The sequence below is a fragment of the Eucyclogobius newberryi genome, unplaced genomic scaffold (assembly GCF_026437365.1).
Source record: "Eucyclogobius newberryi isolate DKJ021-1_F unplaced genomic scaffold, fEucNew1.0.hap1 SCAF_4, whole genome shotgun sequence".
Taxonomy (NCBI): Eukaryota; Metazoa; Chordata; class Actinopteri; order Gobiiformes; family Gobiidae; genus Eucyclogobius; species Eucyclogobius newberryi.
Genome location: NW_027316056.1, coordinates 25,662,739 through 25,681,329, shown reverse-complemented (window position 1 = coordinate 25,681,329; position 18,591 = coordinate 25,662,739). Strand labels below are relative to the sequence as shown.

Genomic DNA, 18,591 nt, shown 5'->3' with positions numbered 1-18,591 from the left:
GTAATTCACAATTACAAAAACATAACAATTGTTTATGTTTACATTTTGTGTTTTGGTTCTCAAGCCCCACTCTGGGGGGCCAAATAATGACTATAAAACCAGTTAGCATTAAAGTACTTGCAAACTATAAAGGGGATGCGTTTAAGTGTACTTTGACTTTGATTATTGAGGTTAGTTTTAGCCTATTTGGATAGATTGCAATAATTTAAAGATGTGTTTCTAGTGAGAAAATAAAGCTGTATGGCATCCTTGTGTTGTCTTCACCTTTGACACAGTAAAGACTAATGTATTAAGTCAGCGTTGGGTTTTCATTCACAGAGAGCTGAATCCTCTAAATTAAAGAAGATCCTGATCCTTGTTGGACTTTTGCACATTGTTGCTAGATCTCCAGTTAAGTTAGTTATAGTCCGTGATTGTTTAAACCAAAGACACAAAGATGAGACAAAAACAATTCTGTTGACAATGCTTTATTTATCTAGCTACATTACTATAAATACAATATTTCTGAACATGTTTTTAATATTATTACAAACATTGTATTGAAATAAATTGCATAAGTCTTGTGTAAGGCAATGCAAAGGGAATTTTGGCATTAAGGCGCACACTACAAAGTTAACATCTTTGTCACACTAAGCATCCTGCATCTGACTCCATAACAAAACATGAATATTTGCTGAATGCCACGTGTGTAAAATGCTTTTAAGAGGGACACTGATTAGTTTTCAGGCTTCATTGACTCAAACTTAAAAGCATACACTTCAAAGTGAAACTAGTAAAGCTCAAAAGGCCAATACACATTTTCAAAATGTGGCAAAAAACAAAACAAAAACAAAAAGGACTTAGTGTTCTCTTTCAAAGACACCAAATCTAGTTTGAAACATGAAAAACTCAAACAATGCTTCAAATAACAATAAAAACTATTGGACACTTTGGCATTTCTTCTACTTTGTTAATCTTGACTATACATAAACCACATGTACTAAATGAGAAAAAATTGCATTAACAATATATTAGAGCATCTCTTCGTCTTCACAACTCATGTAATGCATATATTAAATATATCCTAACTTTATCAAATAACGTCATACAAAAACATCAATAAGTTTGTCTTATCCATTTATGCTGGTAGAGAACCAAAAGAAATAGACTGAGCCAACAACTGAATCCACCTTCAACACACAAGGTGTAAACTAGGTCTTTTCAGTTATCTATAAAAGGCACCTTGGTGTGTTGTTTTCTTGTAAGATGATCAAATGCTATAAAATGTACGGTCTGTAAAATGGCTGTGCAGTTCATGTGAGGTATTGCTTCAGTTATACAAAACCCATTCTCTTCTTTACTTAGTTCAAAGTGCTGCTAATCTTTTCTGTTCACTTTTTCTACAGATGAAAACTGTCATACACAGGAAGACACCGAATAGTCTATGTGTATGTTTACATAATCTATGTTATAATGGCATGAATGCAGTTTAAAATGTCTTTTGAATATAGAAATTGCACTCTTTAACCTATAAATATTTAAGTGCACCTAAAAATTAAGAGATTAAGAGAAGTAAAGTAACTCAAGGAGTGTTGAGAAAATGTGCAGCTTTGCTCTCGTTCCTAACGTAGATGTTAACAACTCATACTGAGGCACTGCAGGTGTAGGACTACTGCATGTTGGTCTGTTTAGAGGAACAGGTGTCAGTTGAAATGGAGTGTAAAGTTTGTCAGAATTATGCCATGTTCTCCAGTACACAAATCTCTATTTCTGTCCAAGTTTGTTCACCTTTTAAAAAATCAAAAATATTTCAAAACAATAAGAAAACACATGAACATATACGTTCAGTCTTAGTCTCCTGCCAATACAGTTTCATAGGGTGGAACATGTCTCCATAGATCTGACTTTTCTTGAAAATCTTCTCATTTATGGTTCCCCATGAAATACGTCTTAATATTACTAAGCTTGCGACAGGCCACACATTTCATAAAAGAGACCATGCAAACAAAACGCTACCAAAGATAAAATACTTCAAACCTTCATTAAAAATATAAAAAACAATGCAGGGCAAAAAGAAAATAAACCAAAAAGTACCAAACACATTCTAAGCAGACACCTTCAGCCAGTGTGGACGGCTATCATCACCAGCAAGAAGTATTGGCTAACATAGTTAATACTCACAAAACATACTAATAAATGATACATTATCTTCCAATAGTCTTCAATGGTATTCGTTTGTCAGTAGTTTGACAATTTACTTCCTTTGCATCCTGTTTGTGTTACATGGTTTTATGACAAACCATATCTTAAAAAAGATGGTCTTAAATGTAAATATAAAGACTTAAATATCTTTTCTTCATAAATACTTGATTGTACCTTCAGAGTGGTTGCCTAAAATGGGACCTGTTGTTGATGTTGGTTACTTTGAAAGGAATATTGTCAAAACTTTGAACAGTAATGTTTCATAGCATCATAGCATAGTTTGATGACTGTTTTCCAAAACTGATGTCAACCTGAAATGATTTCACTGTCTTTGTGTAAAGCACAAATATGATATTTTAAAACACTTGGCGTTTAAGGCCAAATGTATTTGCTGAGAAAGAAGATTCTTAGCCATTTTGATGCATAGCTCAATACGTCTGATACACATCATGAATAGGCAACTGGAAGGCAGCGGCTGGAAAGGCCTGGGGCACTGCGTAACCTGCGTATCCTCCATAAGCTGCTGCTGCCACAGCGGCGTTCTTCTGCAGGGCGGCCAGAGCAGCTGTGTTGGCATAGTTTGTAATAGGCATATACCCAGCTCCATAGAGACTGCTGGCAGTTGGAATACGCTGCACAGTGTGTGCCATGGCATACACAGGCGTGATTGGACGACCCTGAGAAAAAAGTCATGGTTCCCATTATTCTTTAAGTTGATCCGATTGAACAATAATAAAATACCAGGCTATGCTACGATGTGTACCTGAAATGGCGGAGGGGTGGAGACAGAGGGGAGCACTGTGGTGGCTGCAGGAGTGCTGCTGTGCTCAGAGTGTTGCATCAGAGGGTTGATGAGGTGCTCCACCGTGTGCACCTTCCCTTCCTCCATCAGTTTGGCTGCAGGAGCAGCACTGAACATTGGGTACTGTCCCCCAAGAGTCTGCAACGCCACTGGATAGAGAAAACAACCAATAAGAACATGACACCCCCCAAAATAAAAAAAGGATTGTTTGCTCTATAAAAGTAAAAATGCATGCACATACGGTAAGTTGCAGTGGAAGAATTCTAAAAACTGAAGTTAATCATAACATTAGCACTAAAAGAATGTGTACACAGAAGAGTTAAAGGAGATAATAAAGTGAAAAGGTTAGAACATGCAGTTTGAGTGTGATTTGGATTATGATGCCGTTAAACTGTGGATTAACCCCAAAGCCCCAACACGAGCACATATCAACACAGAGACACACAGCGGTGAACAACTCTTTTGTTGCACAGAGACAAGAGTCTTTTGAGTGAGATCCAGGTCCTATAACTCCACACATACTCTAAACGAGCACCAAGGAAAGTAAGTTCAAATAGTTACAAAATGCTGTCTGTTACACTTATTGAAATCTAATAATGACATATTAATTACAATTTTAAGTTAAATCAACACATTCACACAAGCTGTATTATTCTGATTGATAACACAACTGAAAATACCTTTTGGAATTGGATTTTAGATCAGGATTTTGTTTTAAAGCATTGTGATGATGTTAAATTTGAGGACATTGCAGTGTAGGTAATGTAAATGTGAGCATGCAAACAGCAGTAATTGAACACCAGAAATTGCTCACAGCAGAGAGGTAAGAAGAGGACGGAGAGGACAGTGTCAGTAGTAAGCAATGTGCCAGGGCATGACTTAAGGCTATCTCACTGACTTGTGCCAGGCTTTATGCCAACTGGGTTGACAGAGGCTGCAAGCTCCAGAGTGGGCACCAGCTCATAAGGCTTTTCAGTCTTGGGTTTGCCCTCATGGTAGCGGCTGTAGATGCCACGACCAGCAGAGTAACCCCCCAGGTATGAGCCGCGCGGTCCAGGGGTACGGTTGCCTGAAGTGGCACGACCACGCCCTCGCACAGTACCTGCTTAAAATACAGGAATCACATGACAAGGGGGTGGGATTTAGGGCTATCACTGAGGAAGAATATTGCGCTGTTTCTGTTCAAAACACAACGCTGTAACTGCATCTAAAAGTCTGTTTTGTTTTGGGTCATCTTGAGTTTTGGATATTGTGATTTTTCCTTTTTCTCCTCTGCATTGTTCCGGCATAGAATGGGAGGAGACAGTACAGCAGATAAGAATGGTGTTAGAAAATGGCTCATGTGGTAGAGAAGCTCATTGTTTATTAAAGGTAATGAAAAATAAGGATGTGAAAAATTACCATTGTTTTGTATCAGTGGGAATCCTTTAAAGAGAAAACAAAATGATTGTTCAAGATTTTCCTAATACCCAAAGACCACAAGTAATCAATTAATGGGCATTCATTAGCATTCATTAGTCCATCATCACCTCAAATTTTCTAAAAAACATATTTATGATTTACTATGCATGTAATATATTGTATTTGGGTTCACCCATATAATGATCAGAAATAGAGCAAGAGTTCAGAAGATACCTTTGACAAAGTAGTCCCTGTTGGGTCCGATGAGAGTACTGTAGGGGTAGCCGTAGTAGGCCAGTGTGTAGGGATCGCACTGGTACACATAGCTCTGCGGGGCGGCCTCTGGGGCAGCAGGCGCTCCCTTAGAAGCCTTCTGTCGAGAGTACTGCTCCTTATCCACCGGCTTGGCAAGTGTCACTTCTATGCACGACCCCTCCACCTCAGTGCCGTTCAGGTGGTCCATGGCCAGAACAGCATCGTCCCGGGACGTGAAATGGACAAAAGCATAGTCACGGATTTTCTTGACCCGCTCCACACAGCCAGGGTTCCACTGACTAAACACCTGGGGATAAAATTATATTTGAAAATATTACTTTATAAACCTGATGTTCGTAGTATGTGAGTAAAGAGGTATGTTACCTGTCTGATTGTCTCCTCACTGGTCTCCATCATCAGATTCCTGACATAGAGGATCTTCACTGTTTCCATGACATCCTCATCCACATCGATCTCAGGCTCTGCCCAGTCCACTGCGATCTGATGGCCCCACAGCTGAATGCGTCCAGGCATCAGCTTCCTGCGAGCCATGGCTGCTGCGCGATGAGACTCATACTCAACAAAGGCAAAGCCACGGTTTTTCATCTTGTCTGCAGCACTCGCATAAACTATGACATCCAGAACACCCTCCGTCACCTTGGAGACCTCGTCCAGGATTTCCTCACGTTTCTTGGTCTTGGGTATACCACCAATAAAAAGGCGGCAGTTGTCCACTGAGGAGCAGACGCCAAGTAGCCGCCCAGGTCTCACTTCATAGTTGTTGAGCTCCCGCACAGCGCGCTTGGCTTCATGTTTTTCTGTGTACATCACAAACGCATAGCCACGGTTCTTTCCATCAAAGTCCATCATTAGGCGCATCTCATAGATGCGCCCCACAGATTCAAACACCGGCACTAGCTCATCTTCATAAACGTCTCGCGGGATCTTGCCCACAAAAATCTCGCAGCCTCGTGGAGGAGAGGGACCATTCCAACCAGGTGGGGGGCCATATTTACGCTGTCCATTTTCTTGGACCATGGTGTAACCCGAGCGCTCCATTAATGCTAACAAAGTGGCTTCGTTGGGTGTCCCTGCTACACCTTCAGGAACACTCATCTGTTCATGCAGCGAGGTGTGGGATGTACTGGAGGCTTTGGAGGGTTTGGACAGGGCTGAGTTATTGCTCATGGCTGAAGAAGAAGCTGAATCTTCTGCAGTCATTCTGACAGAACCATCAGATTCTGGGCCTAGAAAACAAAAAAGTATAACATTAGACATGCATGTAATGTATAAAAGAAAATATATACTAAAATAAAATATATACTATTCTATACTAATATACAGTCTCAAGTAAACTTTTTATGGACATCATGTGACCCGGACATGAACATAAAAACACTGCACATATAAACCTCTTTATCGGCGCTTTTACAACCTTGTTTTGCAGTTTCTCAGATTTCATGTTGATCTCTGACACTTGTCGGCCACAATGAAGGGTTGTAAACCCTGAAAACACTTGATCAAAGTTCATTTAGGACTTGGTCAAATGCCCAATAAAGGTCTATACAGATATTGGTTTAACAGGACAAAAGTGCAGTGTTTTCACTGACACATTTACAAACACAGTGTATTCACTAACTTGACCAGGTCTAAGATGATACAAACTGAAACAACACAAAACTGAAGAACAGTGGCTTTGAAAGCAAAAACTTCTAACACTAAATATGAGACGAAGTTTGAAAGGCAATGCGTTTGCGTCACAAGATTGCATGATGGAGATACTGTAGGTGAGGCAGTCAACAAAGGTTAAACGCTACAAAGCCAGGGCGTCATGGTAACGCCTAGTGCACGGAACTGTCCTTGTGTACAGAGTAGACACTTCACCAATCATAAACTTGTCCTGAATTAAAAATGCAACGTTTTTATTTATTTTATTGTAAGTCCTTAAAAGCCGAACAAATCACACCGGTTCCTTTATGCAGTCAAGGATAAAGGGTAGTACCTGAAAAAGATGCACACACACTCAACCTCACGCAAGAGGGCATGGTTTGCAATATGAATAAGTGAGAACTTATAAATACCGTAGCAATTAATATATTGTGAATAATATATATTAACAGGTGAACACTAGCAGCCCACTGTGTTTCTGTGGCTCAATCCACTCTTGAGTTGTTTCTTTTGGCTACATCTCTTATCAGTCTTATCTGGCAACACTGATGACAAAGGGAGGACAAAATTCACGCTGGGAGTTCTGCCCAGTGATAACGAGGTGCTTTCTACTGTAGATTTTTGGGATACGGTGAGTTCTTGACTTCTGCCGGACCAGATTTGACTGCATTGCTGTATTGATGAGCACAGTAGAGCCAACAACATATCATTAAAAGGCTATCTCTCTGGATTGAATCTAAACATGACTTTGTGTGTGTGTGTGTGTGTGTGTGTGTGTGTGTGCGTGCGTGTGTGTGTGTGTGAGCGTGCGCGCGTGTGTGTGTGTGTGTGCGTGTGTATGTCTGTGTGCGTGTGTCTGTATGTGTCCGTGCGTGTGTGTGTGTGTCTGTGCGCGTGTGTGCGTGTGCGTGTGTGTGTCTGTGTCTGTGTGTGTGTGTGTGTGTCTGTGTCTGTGTCTGTGTGTGTGTGTGTGTGTGTGCACTGTGAACAGAAGGAAACCTGAGGCTGTGGCAGCAGGTAGATGATTAACTTTAGTCAGCACAGCTTTAAGTCACATCACACTGAAGGGATTAACACAAAATGTCTTTATGTAAAAAGACCTCAACAAAACAAAAACATCACTGCACCTCTAGAGTGCAACAGGAGCGGCGGATGTCCTCAGCTCGGTCAAAGGTTGTGATACTGCATAGACAAATGGGTAACCTGGGCAATCTGAGAGTTAAAATGTGGCTGAGACGGCACATAACTGTGTTTATGATTGACCGGAGCATCTGACCTGTGATGTGTATTAACCGACTGTTATAGGAGTTGGAATTATTTTAGGAGCAGAGTAAAAGCTTCCTCAATATTTTTCCCTCAAGCAACACTTTAAACTAAGTGCTGGTGCTCCAATAAGAATAAGCTATAGTCAACAAAAATGTCTTATGTCCACAACTTGACTTGATCCCTACAGTCCTGCTGTAAATCATAAGACACTTCTAGAGTCAAGTGGATCCACTCCTTTTTCTCTTTTATGAGTGACAATAGTCCACACTTCAGCGAAAAACACAGCTTTAGTTTCATACAAAGATAGAAACAAATGTAACTCAGGCATAGTTGTATAAGAACAACATACAGCCAGTAAGAACAAAAAACTAATTTCTAGAGACCGCACAGCACAATGGACCTGATAAAATGGCAAAAACACAGGGAAGTGAGACTGAAACGCAGCCTAAACCATGAGAAACGTTTGGGCGCTCGAGAGCTGTGGTGGAGAGGAAAGAGGAAGAGACGATGGGAGAGGTCAGATGAGAGAATAGTTACCTCTGTGGCTCCAATGTGCTGCCGGCTGCCTGCTCTGGGAGTGTGGGCCCACCTCCATGAGAGACAGGTACAGCAGGGCAGAGCTGGGCCGGCCTCCTCCACTCACACAAGAGGGCGGGCACTACACAGGTAGCTTTGTGGGCCTCTGTCTCAAACGGGGTCAGCCCTATGTTCCCGAGACCTGGGTTAGGGTTTGATTTAGGGTTATATATGCTGCTATATTTTATGCTGTAAAACCATACATTTTTGCACAAGTTTTGGGGATGTGGAACTTGAACCAGTAGCCTATGCTAGTGTATGCGTAATTCCCCCGTTCATAGAAAAGGGGAACATAGGTACCAGGGAATATAGGTACATGATAGGAACTACTGCAGGTTTAGCTCCATGTAACAACAGCGCGACTCTTCATTATATACTTGAAATGGGAGTTGCTTTGTGGTTTTGGTAAAGTTGTTACGTACGAAGTCTGGTCTTTGAATAATGTTTGTTTCTTGAAGAGATTTAAAAAGAAACCATTTGTCAGCAGCAAATGAAGCAGGCGTGTTTTGAGCAACATAAGAGTTCACATTTACTTAAGATGGCTTAACTTGAGCAAACATCCCACACCTTCCTGGGCAGTCAAGAGAGCAGAACGAGAGAGAGGAGCCACGTGAAGTAGTTTGAAAATCTGCGACGTGAGGAACGGTGCAGATGGGGTAACGGGGCGAGAGTTTTCAGCTGCTGACATTTGTTCAGCTGCATTCAAAACTCGTCCCACATTCTGAGGACACCAAACTGGCAGAGGGCGGTTACTTAGTGCGAGGACCGACTGAACTGAGGCAAAGTGGATGGATTAAAATATCGCTCTAAAAAGCACTTGATAACAAATCAGTTATAAAACAGAGTACCGTAATGAATAAAATGCATATTTTGTGAAGGTGTGCCGCAGGGTGTGCTTCATCGATAATAGGATCTTTGGGTTTGTGGGACATTTGAATAAAGAGTGTTACTGATCAAGCAGCAAAAAACAATTCACTTAAAGTCATCATGTAAGGCCACTCAAGATTCAGACGAGCCTGCTCTGGACAAAGGGCTAATCAAAGGTCAACCGTCCAGGTCAATGGTTAACAGAGAATCCCAACAGGAGGGCAGCAATAGGCCAAACATATTTACTCAACCAAGTTTATTAATCATCTAAGAATCTTCTAGATGCAGCACTAACCGGTGGGTCAGGAGGATTTAAGAATATGTCAAATTTGACAGTGGAGTTGATCTGAAGAAGAGCTGAGGCTGAACCGTATCCCAAGCTATACTCTTATATTATTCTTATATCGTACTGCCATCTTGTGCCAATAAAGGAATTTAAAGACCCCATGGCTAAACCATGTAATGTAAAATAATCATGATTATGGAAAAGCTTATCAGATTTAATGAGTTTGCCTGCCACAGTGTGTCTGATAAGTCTGAAACCCGGCTCAAAGGCAAAGCATATCATGAAGTAGGAATAAAATCAGAGATAAAACTTTGTGTAATCAGTCTCAGGAGTCTGCTGGACTGTCCTCTTGCCATATAAGTCAATGAGTAGCGTGTCACAAGATCACAAGTTCAATTGTTTATTTCTGTAGAGTGATATGACACGGAGAAGCGCACCACAGTGGTCAGCCCCACGCTGGCCTTCTTGGAAGAAACTCTTCCCAAAAACTACAGCTTTCCCCCTTGACTGGAGTGCCATTTATACTGAGATAGTATCTTATCATTTATTAAGGTGATCTAAGCTAAATAAGTAAATTATCTGTCATTTACAGAGAGAAAAGTCTGAAATCTTTGACAGGTTTTACACCTTCAAAAGGACTACTGTGAATAATAATAAATAAATAGACGTATATAGTGTACGAATAAAGAAACAATTATGGGGTGAATCTAGTTCCTAATATTATCTCTCCTCCAGTGACTTCAACTGTTCTCCTTTTTTTTCATTTTGCATGCTATACCTGTCACCCTCATTCCTGCAGTTCACTCATGCTCAAAGTGGAGCAGTGGGGAGGAGGTGGGCACAGAGGGCTCGCAGAGGACAGAGGAGGGGGTTCAGCTGAGAAAAGCACAGATGGATAAGAGCACAACAGGCTAATAACTGCTCGAGAGGTGACCCTGTGTTCCTGGTACATCTCCTTGGGCCTCCCTCGGAGAAAGAAAGTGGAATGAGTTTGGACAATGTCAGGTCAGTTGGAGTAAGACCACAAAGATGACGATCCCACTTGATTCTCCATCAGTACAGGCCCACGTGTCAACTCGAAGCATGAGGATTACAGTCCCCAAAACAATACCATTTTAACTGAGATTAGGATAACGATGGTCATAACAAAGTTATTCAACAATGATGAATGGCTGCTTGGCACAAAACCTCAACTCTTAAATACATTTGTTCCTGTACAGCAGGGTCCTGGTCGGATGAAAATGTCAAATGTTACTGCTTATTGCCACATGGCTGAAAAATATCTTATAATTTCTAATCAGAAGAGCCGGTTTACCTCTTGCACTAGCTCAAAGGAGCTTTACTTGCCTAGGCAAACACATTCCTTAGGCTAATCAGCTAGCCTGTTCGAGGCCATGGCAGACTTTATTTCACTGAAGCTGCTGACGTCACACACCTGTGACCGGCCCTTAGTGTCACTGTCAGAGCCCAAAGGGCATTTACAAAACCCATATGGCATCAGTATTTTACAGTACTTTCACTGACTAACACTAGACAATGCAAATATCAACTCACTCTGTCGACTATAGATTAACACACAAAAAACACACTCACGTGCACAAATCTTTTCTTTCGGTTCACAACAAACGAGAACACTTTGGAAATATAAAGTGAAAGGAATGACTTGTAATACTAATAGAATATTTCGGTTAAGTAACACCGCACATATATAGGCCTACCGCTCATTTTACAGGGTTTAAAGTCCACACATTTTATGACCTGGGTCCCGGAAATCAATAAAGCGATTGCACTGACCATGCACGTTCTAGTTACTCAAGTATTTCTATCCGCCACCTTAAACCAAAACTTGAACACACTCATCCAACGTCATGCCACTCTACAGGTTTCACTAGTTTCACTCACAAGGTCAAGGGTAAGAAAACTGTTGTCCATTTGCAGCTATTCAGGGCTTGACAAAGTTGTAAAACAGGTATGACAGCCACGGAACATTGGAGATATTGAAAGAGATTATGAGGCTGAGCAAAAACAATTCCCGTAAATGTTAAGTTTGGTTGAGGAAAAGGAAAGTCGCTGTACCTGTCTCCCAATCTGAGCAGCGTGAATCAGGCAGCGGCAGGCGCGGAGTCCTGGTCTTTGGAGTGTCGTCGCTCATTCACACTGGGCTCAAATACTTTTGTCCATTCACTTCTTCACAGGTGCTGGTGGGCCCGGGCAGCAGCGCAGTCTCCTTCCCTAGCTGTGGAGAGTGACGGTAAGAAAAGGTGCGTTAGTATTTACTCATTCTAAATGGCGTGTGTACAGAGGTGGGGCTAACCGCACAGGTACCCTCCACCTCCCTCTCCGTCTCACAGCTGATACGGACAAACACAAAGGAAAGGCTAAGGGGTGAAAGGGCAGAGGGTGTGACGCAGGACATACATGTTTGAAAACTAATAATACCATTTACATAGATTTGATTCTATTCAATGTGATTATTTTGGTTGTTCAACTTTGACTTTCACAGCCAGCAGAGTGTAGGGCATGAAAAACATTCGTATATATTTGTTGAAGTAGTAGCGTTGTCAGAAATGATTGTTGTGTGTCATGTAAAATAACACGAACAGTAATTGTGGTCTTCATGATTCATTTAATGATGTAAACTGCGGTTTAAACTTCACCATAATGTGAGAGACGGCATAACGTCTGATATTTTAGTTTTTAGTATTTGGTATAAGATTTTTGGTGAACATGCAAGGAAGCACGTACAAAACAGTTTAAAAAGGAATTTAAAATGCAGGAAAAGGTTTCATTCTTAGGCAGAAAGTTTGGGCTTAGGGAAAAGGAGGCAGTTCTTGTGACAATGCATAGAAGTGTGCATAACCTTAAACAACCCTAAAAGAGAACGACGTCTATGCTTTTATCACAGGGGTGTCGCTGGGTCTCCACCAAAACCACTGTATGAGTGAACCATTAACCAACAACTCTGTTAATAAAAGACGTGCAATCACTGATTCTTAAGATTTTGGCAGCTCTCACAACCTGCTGTGGGGAAACAGTGCAGAGTCCATGGATCAGAGAGACTTGTGTTAAATGTGAAGGCCACAGAGGGCCATAAAGTTTATAAAAGGTGATTGTGACTTAATGTGCACCTGAAGAGAGGCTGAAACAAGTTAAGACAACAACTTTACCTCATTTTACAACCTTTTACCCCCAAAAAAGAATTACCTAACCTACAGAAACAGAGAAGAGATACTGGAATATGTGCGTAACGTCTGGCTGATAAAAAAAAAAAAAATCTGATAATTTGGGTCATAATTTAAATCACAATTATTCTTATATTGGGAGAGTTAACATGTAGCGGAATAAAAGTTATTATTAGTAAGCAATGCTTTGTGATTCCAAAACAAGCTTAGACGAGTGGCTTTGCTCCAGGTTTTGTCATACGTTTCAGACAAAAAATGTTGTGATTGCAGCAATAATTATTCTTGATTAAACTTCTATTAATTGCACAACCCTTATAGATTCTAACATAAATGTCAATCATGTTTTGGCAATTCAAATTGTACACTTTTATTATTATTTTTTGTAGCTTGGCTGTTATTCACAAAAACACACGGCAAAGAAATTACAACTTATCTCTTAAGATATTTTGTAATATAAAAAGTACAAAAGACTATGAATATGTTGTCCAAAAATACAGGCCAGTAGTATATGCTTAAGTCAAACATCTTTCAAATGTGACTAAAAACATTACCCGGTGCATTCATACCAGGGCTGTACTCAAAATATTGTATCGCTAATATACCATGATTGACTTCTGGCCAATACGCATATCAATACAGAGCTGTGTGTCGTGAAATAGAAAGTCATCAAAAATTGCAGAGTGCTACACGCAGCATTAAGACTGAATCTGCTGAGCTGAAAAGTGACTTATTCAAAGGACAATTGTATTCTGAGGCCATTGTGTACATGGAAGTCACATGCATACATTCACAGACATAATTGGTTGCCATCAACATTTTCTTTTCTTCAAAATCCAAACAGAAAGTATAACACAAGTGAAACCCAATTATGGCTTGATTTGTAGGAGCTAAAATTCCCATGGTAAAATTATCCTCGGGAGACACCGGAATGTCAAAATACATGTATAACCAGACTCAGCAAAAAGAATGATGGGACAGAAAAACACAGCTGTCAGATATGGCCTGTAAAGTGCTGATATATTCTAAAACTTTGCACACAAAGATTTGACTTGTGTCAACCAGGAAATGTCTGGTCCAGTTCAGTTTGAACACTTCCTCCTTCAAAGTGTCGCCTCACATCCTGAGGCTGCTGTCAACCAATCTGTGCGTCTGATGAACTAACATGACTCAGCACAAAGTGCAGCGCCATTCAAACACTCAAGAGTTTTTCCTCCATCCAAAAGAAACAAGTTTCCCCTTTTGAAAAGCAGTCAGCTGACACATTAGTCACATGAACCAATGGCTGAACGAGACCCAGCCACAGATACTGCCAAGGTCAAACAGCAAAGTGCGGTATCAAGAAAAGCCTGGACAAAACAGGCCGTCATCGTACGTGTTGACCAGAGCCTCTCGTCATGTGGTCACACACCGCTGAAAGACAACGTGATTCCAGCTCATTGCCCGCTCTGAGTGACTCTCTTCAGCATGTGAGAGAGCTTTTAATAACAGCCCAAGACACAATGGACAAACCACACTTAAATCCACCAGAGCTTGACTGCATAGCATAAAATATCCTTTAAAATCTAGCTATTTATACATACATCTGTTTATCATTTCATTTTTAATGTCATATCACACATTAACAATAAATGTGTATTTTCAGTTTGAATGTCATTGTTTTTTATTTCTTTAATCATCTTTTTGTAGTTGAGATTACACACTACACTAGATGCTGAAACTATGTGGTCTCGATTGCATTTGAGTAAGATCACATAGTAAAACATCTGGAAAAGCATGAGGAAAGTTCAATCTTTAAGCTAATGTTCTTGTTCCTAAAGACTGACAACAAACAAAAGCTTCACATTGTCAAACAACAAGAACACAATGGAGAAGAGATAAGACTGGCACAGCATATGAAGTCATAATAAACATTATTATCTGTGATAGAGATGATGCTGATCATAGTTGAAGGCAACTTCCAGTATTTGCCTTGATTTTGTTCATAGTTTCAAAATGATTATCAAGCAAATGATTAAGCTAAAACACATATTATTCTTATAGCTCTCACTGTGACACTGTGTTTATGGATAGTTATCAATCAAGTCTATTCAATTCAAGTCAATACAAGCTCATTCTCATTTAAATGGGAGTGATTTAAATTTCATTGACTAAAACACTCCTCCACAGGTCTGAACTGAAGTCGTCCACCTCGTCTCTTGGTCTGGGGTCTGAACAACAAGTCCATTGTGTGTGGCAGCAGGTATGCAGAGGCTCGCCCCAGAACACCAGTGTTAAAGTGAGGAGACAGGCTGATGTCTTCAACAAGAGAAAGTGAAGATCCAAAGAGGCATACCAACCTAATGCACACATAAGGTGCAGTGTAGGGGAGGACAGTGTCACAGAGGATGAAAGGTCACACTGAGGTCACATGTGAGGTGGGGTGGGGAGGAGGAGCTAAGAGAGAGAAATATTTACTGTACCTTTATTATAAAGGCCAAGTGCAATACGTTTTAAACTTGTGATGAAATATTTACGGAAAATAAGATGACAAACTGGTTTTGTATTTGCTAAACAATTGAATAAAATAAGATCATTAAATTAGAATATGTTTTTGTCATATGCGCAGGACACTATAGTAGGATCGAAAAACTCTGGGTTAATTTGAAGCAAAAATCTTTTCTCGTTCCCATCCTTGATAGTGTTTGGCCGATCTGAGGCTGGCTAAAGAGGAAGGTACACGGGGTGCACAAGAGGGAAGAATGCAGCCATTGTACTTTTCAGGTATGTGTGTTTGTGACAAACAGTATGTGTGTGTGTGTGGTCAGATCTAGTTACAGGTGTTTCATAAACAACACAATAGTGCGAACAGCTTCTCCTCTAACTCTTTCCTTTTCACAGCAATAGTCTCTTCCTTTTAGATTCAAGCTGGAGCAGGATTAAGCTTATGCACTTGCTTCACACAAACCGCGCTGAATGTGGGCTTCCTCATCTCAAGAATAGGATGGTCATGTGACTACCATGTGACAAAACCAATACAATTTCTGCATGTGTGGGATTTGTGTCGCTGCTGCATTTTCTCTTCCTTATAATGGAAGTTCAGAAAGAAAAAAACAATCATTCTTCTTCATCAATTTACTAAAGCAAAAGACCCTTTTTCTTCATCCTCTTCCTGTTGCCCTTGTTTGAGAAGCACCTTCTCTCTGCTTTCTTTTTGTGTTTCTGAAACTAGAGCAGCCCTGAACAAAGCTGATCTCACTAAGGTCACACCATTCAGTGAAAGAAAATGAAATGCTGATATAAATTCCTATCTGAGATGACGAGGTTCTTCTTTTGTCACTTTAGGATATGATACATAGATTTGAGGGATAAAGAACGACGAAATCAACAGTTACAGCCTGCAATTTAGCACAACAATGCAGAGCAGTTTGATGAATCACATTTAAAGACTGGGACTATCTGTTTTTTCAGTTGGCAGTAGAAAAATAAGTATTCAGGTCTGACCAGCACTTCAACACGCCCATGTCTTTCACACACCTAGAGCTGCGTGGGGCAACTATTTACAGTATTCACAGGCAACTGATTTCCAGTTTAGATGAAGGGCAAACAAAGAGAAGCAAACATTACTAACTCCTCAAACTGAAGTCTTCCTCTGTCACAATTACGTCGTCAAAAAATGAATCAATACAATTCTGTGAGATTACAAGAACTTTCTTTACAAGGCATTGGTAGCATTCTATTTTGTTTCAACTTCCTGTAATAAGGGACATTTTGAGGACTTTTTGCCATTGAAAATATATAATATTAGGTTTATTCATGGCTATGGCAACAGTCCTTTTCATCATCCTGAACCCCATAAGCAACCAATTAAATACTTCACTCGTACACGTTTCTTAAATCTAATTTTGTTTTTCCCTGCTCAACCAGTTTGTGCAATACACTCAGACGAAATTAACACACACGCACAAGACGAGGAGACAAGGCAGCTACACACTCCACACAAACAAACATTGAGTTTCTGTCCTCTAACCTTGTAGTGAAGGTTAGAGCAGTCAGCCGGGTCAACACTGGCCCAGCTGAAGAAATGTCCTTCCAGATACCCACTGAGTGAGTATCAGGAGGGAAAACAAACCCCCCAATAGCCCCAGGGATAACTTTGATACCACAACATTTTGACCTTTTACACACATTTATAGAGAAAGTTCAACATTTAAGAGAGTTTTTCAGAGAGCTAACCTGTTGGATGATGGGATGTGAAGTCGCAGAGTTTTCAACTGCCACAATTCAACACAAGGCACTGGCAAGTCACTGTCTCATCCTCCTCTCCTTTTTTTTTGTCTTCTCCTGTGAGCTGTCTAACAGGTTTACCCCCGCCTTGTGTTTGCTGTCAACGCGCCGGCTGCCCTCACTGCAAGGCCCCCAGAGCTTGGATTGAAGGCACGTTCAGCATTTCAGATGGACTGGGAACAAATCAGTCAATCAGAGTTTCTGTTCTTTCTTTCTTTTCTCCTTTTTTTTTTTGTTTTTTTTTGTTTTTTTTAGTGACTCAGATCCTCTGCGTTTGTCCCTGTCCTATGCTCCAGTCACGATACAACTTGTAGACGCAACAGCGGGAGACAGAGGAGGGATCGCACAAGGTCTCGTGGCGGAGGAGAGCGGAGCAAGGCGGCGTGCAAGGTGCCGGAGTGCAGCAAAAGACGACAGAAACAAGAAAGAAAGAGAAAGAGAGAGAGAGAGAGAGAAAGGGGGGGTGGAGGAGGAGGATACAGAGAGAGGAAGGCCAAGAGTAATTAGTAAGTCTGTACCTGACTCTCACTGACATAAGCCCTGCATTCCTCCAAAGTGAGGGGGGGTGAGAGCTGAAGAGAACAGTGATATAAACACACTAATGATCCCACAGAACACCCACTATTCCGCTCAAAAAAAGAAAGAAAATCTTAAAAGCACTTACGGCACACCATCGTCGGCCACACTCCCCGGTCAAGGCCGAGTGATGGGAAAGTCAGAAACGTATCCAAAACTCGCTGACACTTCCAGGGCTCACTTTTCCTCTCTCGTGTCAGGCCCACTAGCAGCGACTCTACGTCTGCTACTGTCTCACTCGGTCTGTGTATGGTGTACATACTCTACCTGCTCCCGAAACTCACCAAACCTGAATGAGGCTGCCCAGTCCCCCAGCTACTCCTCCCTCCCGCCGTATCGTGCCGGATGAGAAACGCTATCCTCCCGTGGCCTGAGTTGGTCCGAGCCTGTGCTGAATCATGGCAGCTGCATTCCCCCTCGAATCTCCTCCATCCTCAAACCTGTGATGGGTGACCGCGCGTCTTTTACTGACCGACAGAGAAGCCGACTTGAGCGCATTCAGAAAAGTGTCATAATGATGTGTTGTACTTTGTTGACAGGTGGTAATGACATCTTTGCGGACGGTGGAAAGAAATGGAAAACTGCTGAATGTATAGAATTGTCAAGTCAGCCAGTAAAAATTGCTTAGCTAAAAAAGCAAAAACAAGTTGTTGTTTTTTATATCGGATGGTCTGCCCACCCAACCCTTCAGTTTGGACAATATCATACCTGTTTGATCATGTTGTGGGGAGTTTGAACGCGACTGAACTCCAGCCTCATTCACCATTGTTCAAATAATTGAAAACCTTTTTTTAAAGTATGTGTTTGCCTACCTGGATTCCTCGCAGGCAGCAGCATGGGCGGAGTCTTGCACTTCCTTCTTCCTTGTGTCAGGTGCACAGTGCCGTGACTGTGACGTCTTTTGTGGTTGCCGGTTATGAAGGAGAGCGCAGGTTGGGCTTTGGGCAGCGGCAGAGAGAAGCGAGGAAGCCGGCCTGGCGCCTGTTTAGAGTACAAATACACACGCACAGATAAAGTCGCTCTGCATATCCACACAAAGCAGTGGGGAACTAGCGAGCTGGTGTGTGCATAGGAAACTGAGATTGAGTCAGATGGGAACAAAAAAAAAAAGTTTCAACACACGGCAGCTGAACTCCGGCAGGGAGGGGGAAGAGTCAGTTAAACAGTTGCTCAATGCGTTTCACTTAATGCTTATTTTAAAAAGTTGAGTAAATTGTGGCTGATAAAACAACACCTTTGTTTCTGCAGTCATGTGTTGGAGATAAACT

At 41.3% G+C, this 18,591-nt stretch overlaps 1 protein-coding gene across 8 annotated transcripts; it reads right to left on the bottom strand.

Moving 5' to 3' along the window:
- Positions 1-451: 451 nt before the first annotated feature.
- On the bottom strand, positions 452-18,152 carry rbm47 (RNA binding motif protein 47). 8 transcript variants are annotated; one of them, XM_072464044.1, is made up of 8 exons: positions 18,136-18,152; positions 11,379-11,538; positions 5,024-5,886; positions 4,619-4,946; positions 4,385-4,408; positions 3,882-4,088; positions 2,945-3,132; positions 452-2,858 (listed from the first exon to the last, which is right to left on the bottom strand). In XM_072464044.1, exons 2-8 carry the CDS (start codon positions 11,452-11,454, stop codon positions 2,610-2,612), a joined length of 1,935 nt encoding a protein of 644 aa, XP_072320145.1. In that variant the 5' UTR covers positions 11,455-11,538; positions 18,136-18,152; the 3' UTR covers positions 452-2,609. The 8 variants fall into 8 exon arrangements, with proteins under 8 accessions (XP_072320145.1, XP_072320144.1, XP_072320146.1 ...); XM_072464043.1 differs by lacking the exon at positions 18,136-18,152 and adding an exon at positions 16,697-16,948; XM_072464045.1 differs by lacking the exon at positions 18,136-18,152 and adding an exon at positions 16,697-16,948 and having other exon boundaries at positions 3,882-4,085.
- Positions 18,153-18,591: the final 439 nt, after the last annotated feature.